This window comes from Anguilla anguilla, chromosome 4 (assembly GCF_013347855.1).
Source record: "Anguilla anguilla isolate fAngAng1 chromosome 4, fAngAng1.pri, whole genome shotgun sequence".
Taxonomy (NCBI): Eukaryota; Metazoa; Chordata; class Actinopteri; order Anguilliformes; family Anguillidae; genus Anguilla; species Anguilla anguilla.
The window spans coordinates 6322605-6345089 of NC_049204.1; the positions used below are offsets into that span (position 1 = coordinate 6322605).

A 22485-nucleotide genomic window follows, 5' to 3' on the forward strand; every position below is an offset into this window, starting at 1 on the left:
CCCCCCCCCCCCCCAAAACTTCGGTCCTAACTCTGGCCTCGGAAGTTTTGATGGGGACGATAGATGGTGGCGGTGGTGGTGGTGTTGGTGATTCTTTCATTCTTTCTCTTTTATTTCTTTCTTCCTTCCTCCTCTTCCTTCCCCTCCCCCCTTCTTTGCAGATTAGAATTCATTAGCAATCAAAGAGCCTCTAGAGAACTCGGGCTCTTAATTACCTACTCATTTGCATTTTTGCATATTAATGCCTGCACAGTTTTTGCCGCAGTGGCTTAAAGGCACCTCGCCCCTCTCTCGTTTCGGGAGAGAGAGACAGCCGGGGGGGGGGGGGGGTGGGGGATCCATGCCTTGCTTGGAGCTTCACAACACTGGGGGGGAGGGGGGGGAGGAGGGTTCGGGGGTGCCTGAAGGAAGTAGGGTACAGGGGTGAGAGGGCAAATGTCCCCCGTTTCAAATGAGACAGAGGAATGCCTGGAGCAACGCTGCAGTAGCACCGCGTTCAAGTAATCAGCACAATCTGGACAGAAATTACAAGACAAAAGGAAAAGTACGTCACGTCACCTCCACATACACAGATACAAATACTGCCGGTTGTGTGTTGGTTGAACCTAATCTATGAAAGACAAGAGCATTATGATATTTCTTAATTAATTATTTTTTGGTGGGTGGGGGGGGGGGGTGTTTGGGGCAGCAAGAATTAGAATTGACGGATGTGCACCAGACAGATTTAAGCTCTGGTTTTCGATGGCAAGGAAATTTAATGTTGTGCCTCATACAATGGAGCTGTACATAAAGTCTAAAGCGTTGTTTTTTTGTGATACCCTGTATATGGACATTTATCAAATAAGCATAACTCAACCCTGAAGGCTCAGACATCCGAACAAGCAGCCAGGGCATTATAAGTATCCTGGACCAACACAGCTGAACGGCACAATCCTCCATTGCCGAAATCTCACATTCAGCGTTTGTCACAGAAACAGGGACACGCAGACCCCACGCAGAGTGCAGAGCTAAAACACTGAACAGCCAATCAGAGCGTCAATACGAACTGATAGACTGACACACTGGCAGTCTCAATCAGGGCACAGAGCTCACATTCATTAATTTGTAGACTTTCTTCCATGTACCACAAACATATTAAGGGCTCCAATTTCATACACTTGGTAAATGCCAGTTGTAAAGGTTCGATGTTCGTGGGGGGAAGAGCGGGAGGTGCCTTTTAATCAGTGTCCGTCCCCGTTCCGTCTCCCCGCCACAGTGTCTGAAAACTCTGAGAAGGAGTGCTGCCGGCTCGCTGTGCACTTAGCAGCGCGCTCTAATGTCATTAGGGCGGAATTAGGGAGAGAGAGAGAGAGAGAGCCGGAGGAGGATGAGAGATTAACGGTGCTCGGGGTGGGGGGTGGGGGGAGGGGGGGGGAGCCAGGCCTGTCGTCCTGAGGTTAACTAGCGGCCCGAAGACCCGGATTCCCCGCCTTCCCAACCACTACACGGGCTGAATTAGGGAATTCTGGGACGGGAGGACAGAGGGATGACCCCCCCCCCCCCCCCAAGAGAAGACTCGGGGTCACAGCACTGGACGTGGAGCTTGTCTCAAAGCACGCTCCCCCAACGCGGCTGTTTACTCACCTCTGCAGTACAGTGGAAGGTGTGGAGTCATTACATTCATTTACCTTCACGCTATCTCCAGGAAGTGGTCAAAGGTGCTGGGGAAGTCGTCGCCCGCCAATTAACTGAGGTTTGCTGCCACCTTGTGGCAACAGGGGTGTAGAGCGCCTCACATTTGTTCAAGAGCATCTCATCCCACTTTTCATGGAGTAGAATCCCCAGGAGAACCTAGGGTCTTAAAGGATTTGGACATCAAAGTTACACAGACATAAAATTACTGTACATGTAATCACGGTGTTCCTTAGCAATCTGGGCAAAAGTCTTATTGACACTACAGCAAATCTGCTGCTTAAACCATTACTTAATTTTCTTCATAGTACCAGCTGGAGACTAGCTGGAGGTATTTATGTAGCCTAACATTTATATTTCTTTATATTCTCAAATGTCAGGTGGAACTTCATTAGTAGTGCATAGATGTCTCTATCAGTCCATCTTTTCCAGGGCTTAATCAACACACTAACAAAAATCAATTGTTGGAGACGTTGAGTCAATTTGGGAATACAAACAACCGTTTCTCCCACACAAATAAACTGTCAGGCTCAAAGGAGATGATCCTCAAAGAAATTGATTTATTTATCTATTTACTTACCTTAGAAAATATACACATAAGATTGAGCTAGGTGCTGCTAAAGGACAATGGAAACGTGTTTTTACTCTGTGTAAATATTAAACACTGCTCACAGGCTATGCACAGTTCCTTCATCAGCATACGCCGTTTGCAAATTTTTCTTGTAGTGCACAGCAGAGTTTGAAGCTTTTCAATTAATGTAACAGTATTTCTATGAATTTCCTGATTTGGCTGAATTGGAAAAAAAAATGGAATCAGCCCCTAGCCCTGGTGGTAAATAGTTCATTTAAGCTGTACTTGGGTATATAGCTACCCTGTAAAATACAGCTAAATTCACATTTTCGCTACAGGGGAAGCGATGAAGTGTTTGTGTTGTGTGACAGGTTTGCAGTACCGTGTGTGGGTAGAACTAAACAACTACCGGGACAAATACCTCATTAGAAAGAGCAGAACGGATGACGTGTCATTGTGAGTACTGTCTTTACCCTTTCTTTCACATTACTATTTCAGATATCTCAGTGCTTACAGCCCCTGAAAGCCCCCGGGCGGCAGTGTAGCACAGTGGGTAAGGAACTGGGCTTGTGACCGAAAGGTCACAGGTTCAATTCCTGGGTAGGACACTGCCGTTGTACCCTTGAGCAAGGTACTTAACCTGCATTGCTCCAGTATATATTCAGCCGTATAAATGGATACAATGTAAAAAAAAAAAAAAAAAATGCAATGTAAAAGTTGTGTAAGTTGCTCTGGATAAGAGCGTCTGCTAAATGCCTGTAAAGTGATTGTTCGGATGATGTGCACTTACAGACACATAAGACATGCGCAGGAAGCCACAGACAGTTCATTTTTTTAATAGAAAGATCTTGTTTTCTTTAAACCAGGACGCCAGAGATATTTGGATATATTTTTATAAAAAAACAAAAACAAAAATCAAAAAAACAAAAAAAAAAAGAAAACAATGGAATTATATAGTTTGGACTATGTCGATTTAGTGGTCTCTCATATACAACACAATTTTATTTTGTAGCCAAAAGTGCAAATTCTCCCCAACCACAAATCCCTTCCACACTTTCAACAGACGTTTAGACTGACAATGAATGGAATAATATTTTTTTTTTTTTGGAAAAGGACAGAGGTTTTACTGTCCTGTCCTGAGACAAAGGAAATCCTCTGCCGCCCCGTAGCAGACCCTACTGTTACCCTCGTTGGGGTATCAATGGGCCCAAATTCACTGTGTACCAAAAAAACCTCTCTAAACCAGTGAATGATCCCATGGACAAACATGAATCGTGAATCACCATGAAATCAATTCGGTTCTGTCTGGTGAGTCTGTTGCATTGTGCACAGGTCCTATAGACCACTGTCGTCCACTGCATGGATCTGGATGTGAAAAACGTTTATCAAAGCTATTGCATATTTGAACATGGCTGTTTCCACCCGATAGTCCTGAATGCCTGCTAAACGGCGCACGATGATTTTGCCGTGCACAGTTTTGCATAACACAATTCAGACTCCCCCCCACATCTGGACGGCAGAACTCGTCTGCCACCGAGCTGCTGTTCGGCGTTCTGCCATTCCCGTGCGTGGCCGCAAGGTGGCAGCACCGTCGGGGAAGTGCTATGCCGTCTAAACACTGCGGTCAAGTTAGCAACTGTGGCTAACAATGTGACTTAAAACTTCCAGCGTGGCCATAGAGGGTTTAGTGTCTCATATATTTTTACAATACAATATCCAAACTTCTCCCTTTGTTGTTGAGCGGGATTATACTTGAGGTGAGGTTTAAGCAAGCATCTGCATTCTTGATTAAGATGAGTAAGCATATTGAAACAAAGTGGGTAAAATGGCTACCTCACACTGAGACTGAAAGCATTAAGCTGTTACTTGGCTGTGGTGTGTCAGCGATGTGGGCTTGTAGGGGGGCGGCAGTAAAAATGGACTTCTACCCCAAATATATCAAATATTCAAGTTTTTTTTCATTTTCATATAGTTTTTGCATTTAAATAATAACATTTTATCAATAATAATAAGCAATGAAATATCAACAAGAATTATAACAACAATAATGACAACAGTAATAACCATAACAACAACACACATTTTTTTCTTTTCTTTTTCTGGATGGCCTTTTCGCAAAAAGTGCTTGGTTCCAACGGCAGGGTAACAACAGACAGGGTTGGTTGGCTGCCAAAGCTGCAAATCATTGGGGGCGGAGCAAAGCAGTGGGTGGGGCGAGGTCACAGTCACATGATCTCATGACAGCAGGAAGAACTGGCTTTATCATCCCTGCTCCACCTTTTAAAACGCTCGTGAAATGTAGCAGTTCAGCATGAAGAGGAAACAAACAGGCCTCTGAATGCGTGACAAAACCCAATAAAACTGCTTATTTGCGGAGTGGGGCACATACCCCAGCTGTCCTGAACTGTAATTTTTTTTTTTTAAATGGGGATGAATATACATCAAACAAGTTTGCAGTTGGTTAAAAATAAATGTGCTGTACCCCAAAGTGAAAGAGGAACAGGCGGAATGGATTATCACAACCATGCTCTGGTATTCAGCCAAGAAAAGAAAATTCAGCAAAAAATTTTGACCAGCAGCCCAAGGCCCCCACCATGAGTTTGATAAGCCACCCCCCCCCCCCCCACCCCCACCCCCACCCCCAGTTCTGCCATCGCTCTACATGACACCATTACAAACACCCATGAAACACAACAAGACGGAAAACATTGCTTCTCACTTCGGCCCGGAATTCAGAACAACGGGCCTCAGCGAATTCCCCTTTGGTTTTCCCAATCCCCAAACCCCCTCCCCCCCCCCCACTCCCTCACCTCTAAGGTTTGTGCAAATCAACTGGTCCCCTCCCCTCCCCCAAAGAAGCGGAAGGGGAACTCTCATAGACCTCTTCCACTGCAGAGCTGGAACCAGGCTGGCTCGGCCAGTTCGGGCCGCTGGCTGGTTTTCAGTTATCTTCACCGTCGATGCCAAACGAGGGCGGACTTTATCGGGTTTGGTTCCACAAACCACCTGGGCCCCGCCCTGTTTACAGACTGGCACGGGTTGTGGGTGGCAAATTGTAGGGCGATTTTGTACCAGTAGACAGCTCAATGGCTTGGAAGGTAGAAGGAGGTTTTGTTGATATTCTGTCAATTTTAGACATTGATGATGAAGTAAAATTCTTACAGTCTTCGTCCATTCAAATACCATTCAAATACCTTTGAAGGCAATACATTTGAAGGCATTACACTGTGTATTATTTTACTACAGTCCAGGGATTCCACTGATAGAAAACCAGCCAGAGCCCAGTCAGCCAAGCCCAGAGAGGCTCCAGTATGGCTTTGATCAGCATAGTAGTTCCGCTAGTGCAAAAGGGGCTTTAGTGCAAACAGCTTGCTCTGATAGGCCAGGGGGGCGAACTGTACAGCTCGCTCTGATTGGCCAGGGGCGACCCGCGGAAGCGTGGCAGCCAGTCACCCCCGCTCTACCTCCCTGCAGACCCACGTGAACACACACCTCACTCGGCTTGTTGTGTTTTATGAGCCTGGAGATCGGGTACGCAGTAACAATGGAAAAAAAACAAAAAAAAAACGATCTCCTGCCGTCACTCTCCCATTCCACGATTATTACAGTTATTATTGTCATTAAAGTTAATGTGTGTTTTTTTGTTAACGCTTTCGAATGCTTTTCTTCTAATAAATAAAAAAAGAAAAAAAACTCCATTTGGATAAACACCAGTTATGCCAAGTCTTTTCGCAGGACTTGAGAGAGACAAGCCCTCTCAGTGCGTCCGATTAGTGTCTGTAGGCTGAGGATGAGGCTGCAGATTTCTCCATGGCCTGCAGGGGGTGCAAAAGAGCACAGAACGCAATAGTCCTGTCCTCCGAACGTCTTATTTATGTACATCCAATTTATTTATTTTTGTCGTTCATTTTACTATTCTGAGTCATCCACTGATGTTCCTAAAATGCTGAAGCCAGTAGGCCACTAGCCAGTGAGCTACTGACCAAAAATAGCTGATATTATGACAAGTACTTTCAGAATGAGTGGGAGTTTTGCATGTTCCACTTGAAGGTAACTTCTTTTTGGAACATCAGTAGGAGGAAAATTAGTTCAGATATTTCTCTCATTGGTATTCTTTTCCCCCAGTGCGTAAATACCGATCAGACCAGTAACCCCCTCAAGAGGGTGTGGAATGGTACGCTGGACCACTGTAGGTTTAACTGAAAACGTTGCGGGAGAAAACTATTGGTTTGTATCTCAATTTTTATCCATTTTAAGGCACATTCTCTCCCCCCGACACCATTTTGTGAACCCTGAGCCTCAGCTCCAGACTCCAGCCGGACCCCACTGAATAAAGTTCAGCCCTCAGACAAGGCCAGAGAGTCTCCTGTACACACAGAAACCCTGCATTCGCCTGTCTGTGCTAGCCTAGCCTAGCCTAGCCTCTGGCACCTGGATATACCTCTGTCATTTCCATTTACACATACTAATGCCCCGTTAACAGGGGCCTGTAGTTTTCAAGCTCATTACAGCACTTCATTGAAGTACAATTTAAATCAAATTTCCTTGTGCTGAACATTTACACCCAGCACGATACAACCGTAGTTTTATGATTTGGAGGGTGGTGAGCGGGGGGGGTTGGGGGTAGAGATAAAGAATTACAATCTGATTATAGAAATGTTTGAAACCCACACACCCGTTTATGGAGGAAATATGCAGTTTGTACAATGATTATGTGTGTTATTTAAGACATTCGTCCCCACAAAGATTCGTGAACGCAACCACTGTAAATTCTAGGACTGGAATCACACGAACTGAGCTGCTCAATTCTTAGACAGATTCCCCCTGCTGGGCTACTGTGTGTATTACACTCCACGCTCACGGAAACAAAAAGGCCTTGCCTGTCCTCCTCTTAGCAGGACGAGAACATTGTTTTAGTGCAAACTCTTGCTGTCTCAGCTAAAGCACCATTTCCAGTGCTATCAGGCTTTGTACACTCCCTCACCCGCCCATCGCACACACACACACACTCACATACACACGCGCGCGCACACACACACACACACACACTTCCCTATCCTATTTAGGGTACTCCACCCGAAGCCGCAACCCCAGCCCTCTGCCCCACCCTCCCTCACACAGCCATAATTTCTTTTGAAGAAAGAAAGAAAAAAAAAAGAAAACGAAACGAAAGACAGAAAGTAGTAAAACTTCAGAAGCTTTAGCGTCACCTTTTTCAAAGACAAATAAAACAACAACGACAACGAGGAAAATGTAGAAGCTAATCAACCTACAAAATTAACAGGAATCTTACAGTTTACTGGAAAAAAAAATATGGAACAAAGAGGAATACGAAACAAAACAAACGAAGTCAAGTAAAATTACTGTACGATTCCGCACTAATCGTTGCATACGTATCGAGAGGGGGAGGGCGCCTATGGACGTGGCATGGTTCGGGATCAGCCTCAGACTATATATAGAACTACCTCTTAGTCATATTTATAATTTCATGGGGGTGGTCGGGGGTGGGGAGGGGCGAATAAAAGCTGTTTTTTTTAAAACCAGTGTTTCCACCAAAGGCTAGAGTGGCAGCTTTTACTTCTCAGGTTTTCTACACAGAAGCTCTATGAGGAGGACCAGACCTGTTAATGCGCCTCCCCGATCAGGGTGGTGAACAGCGAAACGCACAGGCTAGCATTACAATGCGACTGTGTGTAATGTTCATCATTGGAACTCTGCTCTTAGTGATTCACACAAGAACAGAAACAGGCCAGAGCCCTTTTTGCCACCTAAGATGGGGGGCTGGATCGCACTGCCCTGAGTACAGGGGCCGATGATGTCACTCACGGCAGAGGGTGAGATGTACATGCGGCTGTAGGCCCCGCCCCCCCCGGGGAGACAGCGCTGTGATGTCACAGGCACTCAGAACAAGCCCCACTGTACTTCTGCCAAACGGAACGGAGGGTAAACCTACACTTCTATCCCTGTCTTTAGCGTAAGCGCTCATAACTCCAAACTGCACGGATGCGACACTGTGTAGTTTGACGCAGCTGCAGCATTAGGAAAAAAAAACAACAACTGTCTCCTGGAGGGCAGTTTGAAACTTTTATGCCCAGCGCCGCCTCCGACCGTGGGCTAGCCCCAGACCCGGCACGAAAAACCGACATCTTGGATGTGAGAGCTACGCACGCGCTGGGCCGTAACGTGCGATATACACACAGCGGGCTGCGCAGGAGTCCGCGCAGATGTGCACGCAGACAAAACAAACAATCTATTTCAGGTCACCTAAAGACAGAGCTGAAGAGTCTGGGCTGACCAGACGAAAGGCAGTCCCACGAGGAAGAAGAAAAAAAAAATGAGATTCAGGACCAAATGGAGACGCTGTACACAACTGCCATAGAGCGAAGGTGTGCCCTATTTACTGTGTAAACTGTCAACTGACCAAAAGCTATCAGCAGGGGACCAGATGGGGAAGGATAGAGCTATACCTGGGCGAGCCCTTTGACCCCAGTGCCACGTATACACACACTGCCCCCCCCCCCCCCCCCCACAAGTGCTTAACCACCCCTTCCCCCTCTCTGCATTAAGACATGAACAAAGACTCACTAACTCAGCTAACTTCAAGTGCAATCAGTTATCGGGGATTCTCTTCTTCTTGTAAAACTTTTTTTTTTTTTTTTGTCGTTTGATTTTGTTGTTTCTGGTTTTTTTTTAGGTCACAAAGCCGAACACGTCAGTTTCTTAAACCGACTGTTTCCTGTGACATCTCTGTGAGACTCTGCAGGCATTTCCATTGATCTATTTATATATCTATTTTTTTGGCAGCCCGTTGTCAAAAACTGAACAAAATGAAGAAAAAAACGCAAAATGTCTCCTGATGAATGGAGGGGGTTTTTTTTCTCGCTTTCCTCTTTTTTTTGCTTCAAAGTACCCGTTTCTTTGACAAAAGTGCCCTTCTCAGTAACAAAGTGCATTCAGAACCTGCTTCCTTCCCAGTAAGGTGCAAAGGACATAAACTTGGGGTCACAGCCAAGCAGCAGTGGTAGGGGGGAGGCAGTCTAAGCCGGTAGCTTTCTCCTTGCCCCTGAAACGGGTCTACAGGTCCGCAACGCCAACGCTGCAGCCCGTGGGTGTGTCTGAACACACACACACACACACACACACACAAAACCACACTTGCTTATCCGGACTAAAGGGGAGCGGCATAATCGCGAGATATGGGGCCAACGATCTGCGCTATCAATGTCCGCGCAACGAGATACGCGAACGCTCTCCGACTTTATCCTACCTCCGGTCTGGACTCGTTGCACACGCGCGCGCGCGAGCTCGCGCTGCAGAATTTTGGGGACGTGTTTAAACGTTGCCCGCGGATTTGACGCGCTGCCTCTCCCAGTCGGTGAGTCAGCCTGCCCTTGATGTGGCTGCCGGAGTCCGCGGCGCCCGCCAAACTTAGCTCTGGCCGCTCCACCGACTGCACGGTCCAGCCTGAGCCTCGCGCTACTTAAGCAGGACCTTCGCTCAGCGATCGGATCTTGGCAAAACGAGTAAGTAACAGAAGCCCCCAATTTTGCAATATCCCGCCAAATAGACGGGGCGGGTTTTTTTTTTTTGGAAGATTGGATTCTATTTTGGAATGCAACAGACATTGTGAAACGCCCCCATCCCCTCGCCCCCCCACCCCCACCCCCACCATGCAGCTGCAGCTGTGCCCTTATTTGGCCTCCCAGTTTAGTACAGGTATTTATTGCTCTCTTCATCCTACAGGTTGTTTCATGGTTTTGTGGTCCCCAGGGCAAAGGATTTAAATTAAATGCTCTCAAACCCTCTCTTCCTCTCCTTCTGTTTCTTTAAATTATACTTTTTCTCTCTCTTAGATTTCTCGTAGATTTTCTATGTGCAAATTTGTAAATAAAAAGTAAAAAAAAAAAAAACACAAAAGGAAAAAGAAAAGGTGCCCATCTCTCCTTTTCTTTTCTCAGCCTATCGAATATTTACCGCGTTTGTCTTTCACCAGCTGGTCATAAAACAGACCCCTGTTCACTCCACATGCAAGGCTGATACCCTCAGACCGACACACCTGTACACCGAGGAGATGTCAATCTCTATCTTTTGGGCAGGAGCTCTATGTCAAAAAATCGGTTGAGAATGTGTTTGGTCAGGCCAGGAGTTTGTTATAGTCAATCAAACGCTTTTCTACACTTTCCAGTTTTTGCAACACCGCCCCGAACCCAACTTCTGGGAAATTTAAAGTCAAGTCAAAAGGTAAACCCGGATGGTAGTTACACCTCAGCTTAAAAGAGGGGGCCAATATTATCACCACCTAATATACATATATACACGTTTACAAACTTAAAGTGTCAAGTACCCAAAGCAGTCAACTCAAAAGGAACAAACAACAATACACGCAAAAAAATAAAAATAAAATAAAAAAATACAATAAAAAAATTAAGACAGATCAGGAAGAATAAAAATGTTGACAAGTGAAAAGGTTGGGCGGGGTGAGCTGGGGGTGGGGGTGGGGGGTGGGGGGGAGGTTCAGCGTGTCATTGCCTTTTGGCAGAACGATGGTGGTAGTGCTTGAGAAACACAGACCGTCCTCCCCTTACCATCCCCGTCCCCATCCCCATCCCCGAAATCAGAAGAGCCCCCAGACGTGGATTCGACTCGACGTTTACCTTTTAAAAAGATGAAACCATTTGTTTTATGGAGCAAGTAACACTGAAATCAGCTGGTCTGAATCTTTCTGGAACATTCTGAATCAGGGCAGTGCAACCACTGTGTGGGTTTTTTTTTTCTTCTCTCTCTTGTGCATATACTACTGTATTGATATGTAACAATACATTTTTTTTTTCAACAGCATAGTAACTCATTACGGATGTTTTCAAACGCGGAAGTCGATTGGTCGGCTTCCCATTTCAGCGTGCAGGCCAAATCTCATTTAAAACAGTGCAGGTCACACCTCCTTCTCGTTTATTTTATTTATTTATTTATTTTTTTTAAATAAGGCTTTTTCCTTTAAATCTATCAGCTGCATAGTTGAACTTAAGACTCCCGTTCCAGCTTGGACACGGGAAAGCAATTCTCGCCCGAAACATGAAGAAAGAGAACCCCGAACCACCAGTAAATGGTTCAGAATGGCCAGACCTTCAGCCAGCGTGCGATTTATAGTGTTCTTCCCTCCTCATCAGACCACTGACCGTAAGCGCGGCAACTCTGTGTTCCAAAAGCAAATGAGCGAGAAAAAAAAAAAAAATTAAGATTAGATTTTGTGACACCCTGATTTTGGTTTTTTTTATAGAGGAGTTAGTTGTTTGTTTGTTTTTTTGTTGTTTTTTTTTTGTTTGCCTTTGTGTGTGTTTTTTTTCAATTTTAAATTTTCTCCTTAATTTCCATTACCGCACTCTTCTGCTGTCCAGCGTCCCCGCTGCCGTCCCCCCGTCCGTCTCACGGCCCCGCCTTCCCCGCCTTCCCCGACTCCTCCCGCTGCACGTGGCTGGGGGCGGGGCTCCCGGGGTCCCCCCGCGTCGCCGCGGCCACGGCGGCGGCGGCTGCGGCGGCGGCCTCCAGACGGCGGCGCCCCCGGCCGCGCGGGACGGGCACGGCGTGGGCCCCCGGGTCGCCCTCCTGGAGCCCGGGGTCCCGGACGCGAGGCTTTCGGCCGCGACGCGAGGGCACGCCGTTGCACCCGTCCTTTTTGAGGTGGCGGTGCAGGTGGTCGGAGCGCACGAAAGTCTTGAAGCAGCTGGAGCACTGGTAGGGCCGCAGGCCCGTGTGCACGCGCATGTGGTTCTTCAGGTCGTAGTTGTGGGCGAAGGCCGCGCCACACTGGGTGCACAGGTAGGGCTTCTCCCCCGTGTGCTTCCGCATGTGGACCTTCAGCTTGTCCTGCCTGGATACACACACACACGCGCGCGTGTGTACACGTACACACACACACACGCACACACACAAACAAACATGAGATCAGACACTTATCCTGACCAAACGGACACATGTGAACGTGAGGTTAAATGCTTATATTGTCTAGAGACACGTGAACATGTAAGATCTGATGTTTATCCTGCCTAGATACACACGCACACAAACATACACATGCACACACACACACACTCACACACAAACACAAACATGCGCACTCATTCACTCACAAACATGCACACACACACACACTCACACACAAACACAAACATGCGCACTCATTCACTCACAAACATGCACACACGTACTCACTCACACACACATACGCACACACACACTCACTTTTGCGTCATTGCGTTGTTTTTTTTTTTGAAAGTTCGCGTCCAGGTCTGTGAACTGTGAGCGTTTCGTAACTTAACGACTAAATGTGGTTTAATTTAATTCAGTCTCCCCACATGACTAAACCATAACGCTATGTTGATAAGTGCACAATAGAAGCTGTTCTCTGCTGTTTCCCAGAATTCCATTTTTTGGGGGGCTATGAGGTTTTGGCACAACAGTGATGATTTACATCTTTTCAGCTCTTAATTAACTAGGCTCATATAAGCCAGTGGGCCAATAGTCTACCAGACTGAGCAAAATGTTCAGCATACGCGAATATCAGAGCAAGGCTAGATGTTTGCTGGACCATCCTGCAGTGTTCTCTCACATTTTCATTTTTATTAAAATAATTTCCGAATTCCAAATTTCCAAATCATTGACAGCCTGTTCCGGATGTAAAGGTAGGCCCCACCGGGCCATTTGTGATCCAAGAAAGGAATAGCATTTTAAGGCAAATAAATGTCAAATAATTTATACATATGGAGAAGAAATAAGGATCTTAAAATTAATTTTGATCGGATGCTTCAGTTACTTCATATCCTTTCAAAGAAATGTATGCTCTTATCCAAGTCAATAAAATAAAATACAAAAAACATGAATGGCAGATTTTTCTAATCATACATGAAATCTAATCCTAATTCGATTTTTTTTTTTTTAAAGATTAACACATTGGAGCATTCTTCTTGTGAATGGTGTTACGCTGTGGCCAGCCTTATTGAATTTTACAGCATCGATACAGGTGCACAAGTAAGACTGAATTTCTGTATTTCAGTCAAGCTGCTTACAAGTTCTTACATCATGGAAGCAAACCCAAACAGACTATACATTTAAATTTACATGGGATAAGACCCGATTTACTTGATTTCTGGTAAAAACACTGCTGGTTTCTCACTTGCTTGACGTTATTTTTGCTCTACTTTAAATATGAACAATTACGCAAACCAGGTAAGGTAAGGTGAAACAATTTTTTTTTCTTTCACATGATTTAGACCCGCTTTCAAATTGTGCAGCCTTGGGCCCTGTTTCACAAAGCGGGATTACTGAGTTAGTCGGATAACTGCACTGAGTAAAACCCGGAACCCTCCCAAATCTGGAACATGGACTGTATTAAAAAATAGCTGTTCTGGGCTTTACTCAGCACAGTTATCCAGCCAGCTCAGTAATCCTGCTTTGTGAAATACGCTCCAGCTGGAAAAACAAATGTAATCAGTCAGTTGGTTGTGGTCCCCAGTTTTCTCCCCAAGTAAGACATACACATCGACCCTTCCCATCATGCAACAGCAATGCAGGACAGTGACAACCAGCACATACGTTGTCAGCTCCTGAATTCAAACATGTAAATTCAACCAAAAGCTACGCCAAAGGGGACTTCAAGGTTCAGCTGATGTCACGGGCAGGCGTGGTGCTGTAAAAAATGAAGTGGGGCAGCAGTCTAGTATAATGGGTAAGGAGCTGGTCTTGCAGCCTAAAGGTCGCAGGTTCAATTCCCAGGTTGGACACGGCTGTTGTACCCTTGAGCAAGGGCGCCCGTGACCTACATTGCTTCAGTGTATACCTCGCTGTGTAAATGGATGGAATGTAAATGTCACTCTGGATAAGAGTGTCCAATAAATGCCTGTAATGTAATGGGGCAAGGCTTATCCTATCAACTGAAACCCTCCAACTGAAACCCTTCATTAAAATAAATGTCTTTTAAGTCACTATCTATCGCTGCATTGGGTAACACAATGGTGATTGAGCCTATTTTTGTATTAATTTATACTATTATTATTATCATAATTCGTGATTAAAAAACTTGATGTCTGTGGCGACATTCCCGGGAAAAAAATCACAAGCGGCGCACAGTTAGTGACGCGTTTTTTATCACCCATCAGTGGTTGGTCCGCCAGAGAGGGTAGGCGGAACTAACGCAACAGGCTCGCTCTTCAACTCACTTGTGTGTGAGTGCCGTACTGTTTTTTCCGATGTCTGCATGTGTTACCATAACAGAGAAAGGGGAGGGGGTTGGGGGAGTTATGGAACCCTAAAAAGTTTTTGTACAGTTTAGACAACGTTGCGCACAGTATCCATCTCTCATATCAGGTAACGTTGCGTTAGCTAGCTAGCTAATGTAATTAACACAATCTAATGTCGGCTAACAATTAGAAAAAAACGTTAGCTAACGGTACCGACCTCGCAAACCGTCTCTCGAATGCAATGCTACCTTGTTGCAACGTTGCAGTGTAGCTAACTTAAGGCCAGTTCAGATCAATGATTCGCAACGAGACTGGGTGCAACTTGCAAAATTCCAAGACGTCTGATTGTAAACGTAAACTGCACTTGGCGATTTGACAAGGACGGTCTTTTAAAACCTCAGGGCAGACAACGGCTCTGCTACTAGCCAGTTCACACCACTGCAATTTGCTCTGCAACATTCTAAAACCGTTTCGCCTCGTTGCGAATCATTGATCTGAACTGGCCTTAACGTTACCGTTATTTACATTGCCATCGAGTTCATCAGTACATTATAATGATAGGAATAAAGCCGGGGTATGTACGTCACACAGGCGACACTGGTTGGATCCAGAGACTGTAAAAAAGGTTGGATCCGGTTGGATCTATGGGAAGTGAGGTCCAAAAACACACCTGCAATTACCGCTTCTCGCCATTGGCACCGCCATAGAGAACGAAACTGAAATCTTCGAGATTGTCACTTTAAACATAAAGTATAAAAAATAGTGGGTTTTTCTAATATTGTCTACTATTGTGCTAATTTCTATTAATGTGCTAATTTCTATTGCTATTACTAAAGACCACAATCAAAGCATAACTGGGTAGATGCTAGGTTATCTAGCTGACATGATATGGGAACTAATTTGAAGAGCTCCACCAGCAGTCTGTCTACAGTGAATTTAACTAAGGCTGGACAGCAGTATGCTATTCGGGTATGCTTCCGAAAAAAACTGTTTGTTTGAAATTAGCTTAATCCGCATATATGCAGAAGTGCGCGTCGTAGCCTAATAATAGGTTTTACTCGCGATACGAAGTGAAACTGCGTCGGACCTGTCTAGCACTTTTCTCTGTGTGAAAACCCAGCTGTAGCAGGATAGCTGTCGTAGAATAGCTGAATCAGCAGCTGCACTGAGCGCAGCTAGTTAAGGAGCAATTTAGGTTCTCATGCATTTTGCATTACTGCGCAAGAGGACCACAACTAAAATAATAAAATAATTTTTAATGTAGCTTTTATTGAAATTATTTTAAATAACTTGACCTATAAGCAATAAAACAATGCAGACTTATTTTCATTTCGGCGGTGTTCATTTTCTGCGGAAAAAAACCGACAACGAACATCCAGGGGCTGAAAGGGTGAGCAAAAAAAATTGGCCGCTTCTACTCGGCCTACCTCGGAAACAATATCTCATTAGAAGGTCACCCAGTAGAGACTGGTCTCAGACCCGGCCGAGGTACTTTCAATTCCTCTCGCTCTTTTCGCTGTTGATCCGCACTTGTCTGCGGTTTAACTGGCACGAAATCCCCTATGTGGCGGGTTTGCTCATAAAGTCACTTTTGTAATACCTAAGTGCGGCCCGAAGAAGTAAACTGCCATTTTCAGCAGCTAAACCATTTTGTGTCTGGTGTACTCCAAAGAGTGATTTTTTTTCTTCTTTTTTCTTTTGGAAGAGTATGTTTACATTGTGGAACTATACACATCTTTGGACCAGATTGACTTGCTTGTCCAAAATCGAGTCTGAAACAAGCTTGAATTATTTATTAGCTGCTTACTGCCTGGCCAAACAAGGACCGCGATATGAACTGCTAGCCAACATTTGCTTAGGAATGTAACATGGCTCACTTAACAGCATCTGGCTCGGACACTAATCATCGGCTATCATTTTTGTAAACAAAAGTCATCTTCGCAGGGCATCCAGTCCTCGGACTTAGAAAGGCTGCAGACAACTAGCTAATGGAGTAAATTGAATACCTTCTAATACAAGCCCTAATAGATGTACAAGTACAAATGTACACACACACACACACACACACACATATATAGTGTATAACGTGTGATCAGTAAACAGCTATTACGTCCGGCCACATTTTTTACAGTGACTACAGTGTGCATTGAACCACCCCCTTGCGATTTATTTTTATAAGACAACAGATCTATTTGTGGTTTATTCTTTACATAATTCCTCTGCAGGGAAAGATTCAAACGCAGGTTGTCAGCAACGTGTTTCATTCTGCCTCCCCTCCCAGAGAGCTCGTGTGAAAATTTAGGGCCTGTATCCTGCTTGTTGTGTTCAACATAATTCAGTCTTTGGGGAAATACAGTAAACGACAAGACAAGATATAATACCATGTATGTATAAAGCTACACTGCAACACATTATATATAAAGGTACTTGTGACTATCGTAACTATAAAACCTAAATTGATAGTTTTGTAAACACACACGCACACAGGCACGCGTGCACACATCCGTTCGCACACACACCCAAGAATTTATTGCTATACTTGCAGGGACTTCCCATTGACTACATTCATTCCGTAACCTCTAACCCTAACCCCAACCACTACATGCCTAACCTTAGCCCTAGCCTTAACCTAATTCTAACCCTAACCCTAAGTCCTAACCCTAAAACAGCCTCTTAAACTTGTGGGGACCAGCAAAAGGTCCCCACCTTGCGTGATTTTCTTCATCTTTCTATCCTTGTCGGGACATTTGGTTCTCACAAAGTTAGTAATACATGTCCACACACACACACACACACACACACTTGCACTTCTGTAAGCTCGAAGGAAAGAAAGGCAAGAGATTGAAACGGACATTACAGCTCATTTACTTCAAGCTCTGAAGAGACAGGTCTGCCCTCTACACACACTGTTTAGGGAACAGGTGCACCACAGGGTGTCTGGAGGGTCACTTCGGACGTGTACGTCCACCCAGCAAGGTCAACCGGTCGATGATGGCGGCAATTCTCTGGCAAACAGCTGAGTAATTAAGTCTCATAAGTATATGCACCCATTAGCATTGGGGTGACTGGAGTGAAACTAGGCGAATGAGTGCACCAGTGCAGTGTCATTATGACTGCTGGTTTATGTAAAAAAAAAATAAAAAAATTTATTTTTCAACGGTTCCATTCAAGAACATATCTCAGCAATTATGTTCACACTGTCCCACAAAAGACCTTCTGTTCTGTACGTAAGTACAGCAAAAAAATAAAACAAATAGAACAATTTTATTTCTATGTATCTGAAAACAGACTGAAAATAGGAGTAACAAGTCCAAAGCAGCTTGCTGGGGAAATGTTATGCCACCAGAGGTACCTATATTATTCTTCAAAAATAGCATTTTATATTATTTTTTTTAGTTGTCAGCTATTTTCCGTAACACGTGCAACTTCAAACTGCTGCCCCCAAGGAAAGAACCACGTGCTCCATATAAAAAACTGAAATGTGTGTTTATACTTGTGAATAAATGGTATAAAAATTAATCTGTTCATACGCGCAGCCCCAGGAAACATAACGCCATTGTACAAGCTGCTTGTTGGAGTTGCTTGTAGGGTATTTTCTCGGTTTAGACCACAAACCCCAGAATGCCCCCATATCTGCCATTGTAAAGCTGGCAGATTGTCAGAAACTTTTCTAAATGTGTGAATATCCTTTATTGCACAGAAAAAATTATCTGTCCTGGCCAATGGAAACATACACTGAAACTGTAATAACAGTTTTTTTTTTTTTTTTAAAAACAGAAAGTGAACAATGCCTTTTGACGATAATGTCACTTTCACTTATTCAGACCAAAATAATATTGCACTTTATCCTGATTCACAGCACGTTGTTTTGTTCACTTTGCTAAAGCATTTGTCCACTCGACTCACAGCGCCGCACATGCAGTCGACATCAAAATTACGCTCAATCAAACGAGACGATTAAAATTTCTAAAATATCGTACGCGAAGGCAGCACCACACGGGCACACGCAAACAGCTTACGTGCTTTTTGCCAGGAAACGGCGCGTCTGGGCTGAATGTGTGAGACAGCGAACCTTCATAAACTGCTGAGAGATGTTCCCAGAATCCCCGGCCCCCCTACCAACGTCAGCAAGATCGTCGAGGGATCCGAGCCCCCGCCGCCGCGCGTTTCCGATCGATCGCTCGGGGGGGGGGGGGGGGGGGAAACGTCCACGCTTGCATAAAGGAACAGAGTGCTGTACATCGATTTGTAACATGAGAAGAACGACGCCAAATATTTGATAGGAAACGACATCACAAATGAAGTATTTGCAGCGGAGAGGTAATCCTATGAGAGTAACTCCTTTAAATAAAATCTGGTTCCAGATAAAGTTTAGTTTTTTTATCATTAACACACAGGCAGCATTAAATTCTAGGCGTGAGCCCATTCTCGAACCATATACAAATTCTCCCCTCCACCCTTCCACCCCCCTGACCCCCCCCCGCCCGCCCCCCATGGTTCAGTTCCCTGCCAAGGCACCCTCCGCACCGAGATCCCACCTCCATCTGCAACCCTCTCTGCTTTCCCCCTGTCTGAATAAAGAGTAAAAAAAAAACACACCAGGACGACAAACTGTCTTCTCCTTCAAAAAAACAAAAATTAAGTAAAAAAACCTTAACAGGAAAATGAGTGACTGTTAGCAATGTTTTGAGATAAACCCAGGCGTCACTGCATCTAACAGAGAGACCCGCTCCGCGCTCCACAACCGTGAAGTTTGACAAACCTGTTCTGTAGGCCTAACCTTATCTAACCTCCCCCCCCCCCCCCCCCCCCCCGCCCCCATGCCTCGCCCCCCGCCGGGGCCAGGGCAGAGTGCAGTTAAACAAACCGTGGTAGCTAAGGTGACAGAGCAGCCAGGGGTGCCTCTGTCCTATCACAGCACACAGGGCCTGGGAACAAAGTGGTGCACTGACAGAGGTGAATTATTTAAAGGACAGGAGTGATTTATTACAGTGCAAGGTGCACTCTTAACCCTGATCAAATAGGATTAAGATTACAATGCCCCCTTCCCCCGGAGTGCTGCATTTAGACCTCAAATTCAGACCGTCCCTCTCGCAGACGGGGTACACGGGGGCATTTTCAGCTTGTGTCCGTTTCCAACGGCATGTCCCTCCTCCCTAATGCATTAGAGGATGATCCGGAGGAGGAGGAGAAGGAGAGGGGAAAGGGGCAAAGGAGAACGTAAAGGAGGTGGTGAAGAGGAAAGTGAAGGAGTACGAGGTGAAGGGGAGGTGAAGGAGGAGGAGGTGAAAGGGAAAGTGAAGGAGGAGGAGGTAAAGGGAAAAGTGAAGGAGGAGGAGGTGAAGGGGAAAGTGAAGGAGGAAGAGGTGAAGGAGGAGGTGAAGGGGAAAGTGAAGGAATAGGAGGTGAAGGGGAAAGTGAAGGAAGAGGAGGTGAAGGGGAAAGTGAAGGAGGAGGAGGGGAAGGGGAGGTGAAGGAGGAGGAGGTGAAGAGGAAAGTGAAGGAGGAGGTGAAGGGAGGTGAAGGGGGGTTCAGCAGCGGTAACACAAAGGAAACAATGCAGACGACAGGCCCAGCCTCGCTGCTCTGACAGTACACACCCTGGCTCTGTTCGGCGAGAGGCACACACACACACACACGCACGCACGCACACACATACACACATACACACACACACGCACGCACGCACACACATACACACACACACGCACACACGCACACACACACACACACACACACACGCACAGACAGGCAGTGGGCAGTGACGCTGTTGCCCGGGATACCGCTTTAAATTACTGCATGCGTGCAGATAGGGCGGAGGCCCGCTGCACCCACCCACCAGACGCGAGCGCTTTATGGCAGGCCTCATCCCAGATAATGGCTGAGCTGCAGCCCACTTTTATAAGACCTCCGCACCGTAACTCCAGGACTTTGTCATGTGGTCTGACTCCATAAAAACCTGGGACAAGCCTACTGCAGCCTGACCTTCTACAAAGACAATTATCAGGCATTGCATGTCTGATTAGGAGCACTGGTAAAAAAATGTAAAAGCCCATTCAAATGAAAGGCACACACACGCACACGCACACACGCACGTACGCACACGCACACACACACACACACACACACACACACATAGACACACACACGCGCACTCAAAAGGAGTAATACTGGAAACACCCCCCTCCCCCCAGCTCACATTTTGGTGCCTCTCACAGCATGGAGCAGGGAGAATAAAATATTGTAAACAGCGTGTTGCATTAAGATTAGACACCATTAAATTGATTTTCTTTTCAATGCAAGTCGTTCCATTTGCTGAACAGGGCACTTTTCCAAGGCCCGGGATTGTTTAGCACCAGGTTCGAATGAATTGCGGCCATTACCCGGTATGCGAATTACAAATCCCGAAATTGGCATTTCTGGTGATTGGCTCCCTCCGGGGTAACTCTTAACGGCACTCCGAGGAGCGGGAGATTAGGTCATTACCGCGCCCCGACGGCCCCTCGACCCCCCCCCCCCCTTCCCCCCCTTCCCCCCCTCTGCCCTGCTCGACGGCGCCCCCCTGAGCTCACCTGGTGAAGCGCACTTTGCAGATGGCGCACTCGTAGGGCTTCTCGCCGGTGTGCGTGCGGATGTGCCGGGGCAGCTTCCCCGCCCCCTGGATCACCTTGGAGCAGATGGGGCACTTCTGGAAGGCCTTGGAGCGCATCTTCTTCTCCCCGCCCCCGCCGCCGCCGCCGCCGCCCCCGCCCCCGCTGCCCGCCGACCCGGAGCCTCGAGCGGCGGCGGCGGCGGCCCAGAGCGGCAGCAGCCCCGGGCCGACGGCGGCGGCGGCGGCGGCGGCGGAGGTGACGGAGGTGACGGAGGCCACGTCCTCGTGCTGCGCGCTGTTAAAGTAATTCAAGTAAAACTCCACTTCCGGGTCCTCCCCCTCCGGCGCCTCCTCCCCCGCCATCTCCCGCTCCTTCTGCCGCTCGATGGAGTCCATCATGCGCTGCAGCAGGGCGCTGGCCGACCTCCCGTCGTGGTCCCGGCCCCGCCCGGGCCCCTGCTCCCGCTCCCGCTCCAGCTCCAGCTCCTGCTCCTGCTCGGCGTCCGGCTGGAGGTAGTAGTGTCCGTTCTGGGAGGGGGCGTAGAAGGGGTGCAGGGGCAGGCCCCCGTTGTCCCGGGCCCAGGCCAGGAGGTCCCGCGTCCCGTCCCCGTCCCCGTCCCCGTCCTCGTCCTCCTCCTCGTCCTCCTCCGGGGGCGGCTGCGCCGGGGCGTACCCCGGGGGGCCGGCGGGGGGGGTCCCGTTGCCGGGGGCGCCGTTGCGTTGGTTAAAGTGCGTGTGTGGGGGTACGTCCCTGAGCTCGGGTGTGCTGCAGCTGCTGCCCCAGGGACCCCCCTTCTCAAAAAGCTCCAGGTACTCTCGAGCCCGCTGCCGGTTCCCCTGCTCCCCTCCTCCTCCTCCCTTTGTGCGCTCTTCGTCTTCCTCCTCCTCCTCTCCTCGCTCGCTACCCACCTGGGGGGGGGGGGGGGGGGGACAGGCAGGACAGAGTTACACCCCCTCTCCAGCCCACGCGCGCCGAAATCAACAACGCACCGCCTTCACACGTACACAACCCTTCTGTTTCCTTCTCTCTGCAGCTCTCTATTTTAACGCCTTTTGATCGGCAAGAACACTGAGGCCACGCATCAAAAAGGATCTTGGAAGCAATTAACAGAGGTATAAAATCCAGGTTCAGAAAGTTAAAAAAAAAAAGTCCTCTCCAGTGTTTTGTTCCAATCACCTGGATTTGTTAATTAGCGTGATTCTTCAGCCAGGAGGTAGAACTAATCAGCGAAATCAGCTGGGCTGAGTGGAAGCAAAACATGGCAGAACTCTTACTTTTTCTGACCCCTGGACTTTCCCCCACCTCTGGTGGTTAAAATAGCTCAGTGTACCTGCTTTTACTGTTAGCCAGTGCGGCCTGGCAGTTGGAACGGCTTTTGTGTGTTTTGAAGGAACTAATCCAGACAGTGCCAAGAGGA

The 22485-nt window shown here is 46.9% G+C and overlaps 1 protein-coding gene across 1 annotated transcript in view; it reads right to left on the reverse strand.

Annotated features, from left to right (window-relative positions):
- Positions 1–11665: 11665 nt before the first annotated feature.
- Positions 11666–22485, reverse strand: part of zbtb7a (zinc finger and BTB domain containing 7a) — a 15611-nt gene continuing 4791 nt past the window's right edge. Inside the window, exons 3-4 of the mRNA XM_035413284.1 lie at positions 21048–21976; positions 11666–12110 (exon numbers count right to left, since the gene is read on the reverse strand). Of these exons, the coding sequence (XP_035269175.1) occupies positions 11666–12110; positions 21048–21976 (1374 nt within the window). The remainder of the gene's footprint in view (positions 12111–21047; positions 21977–22485) is intronic.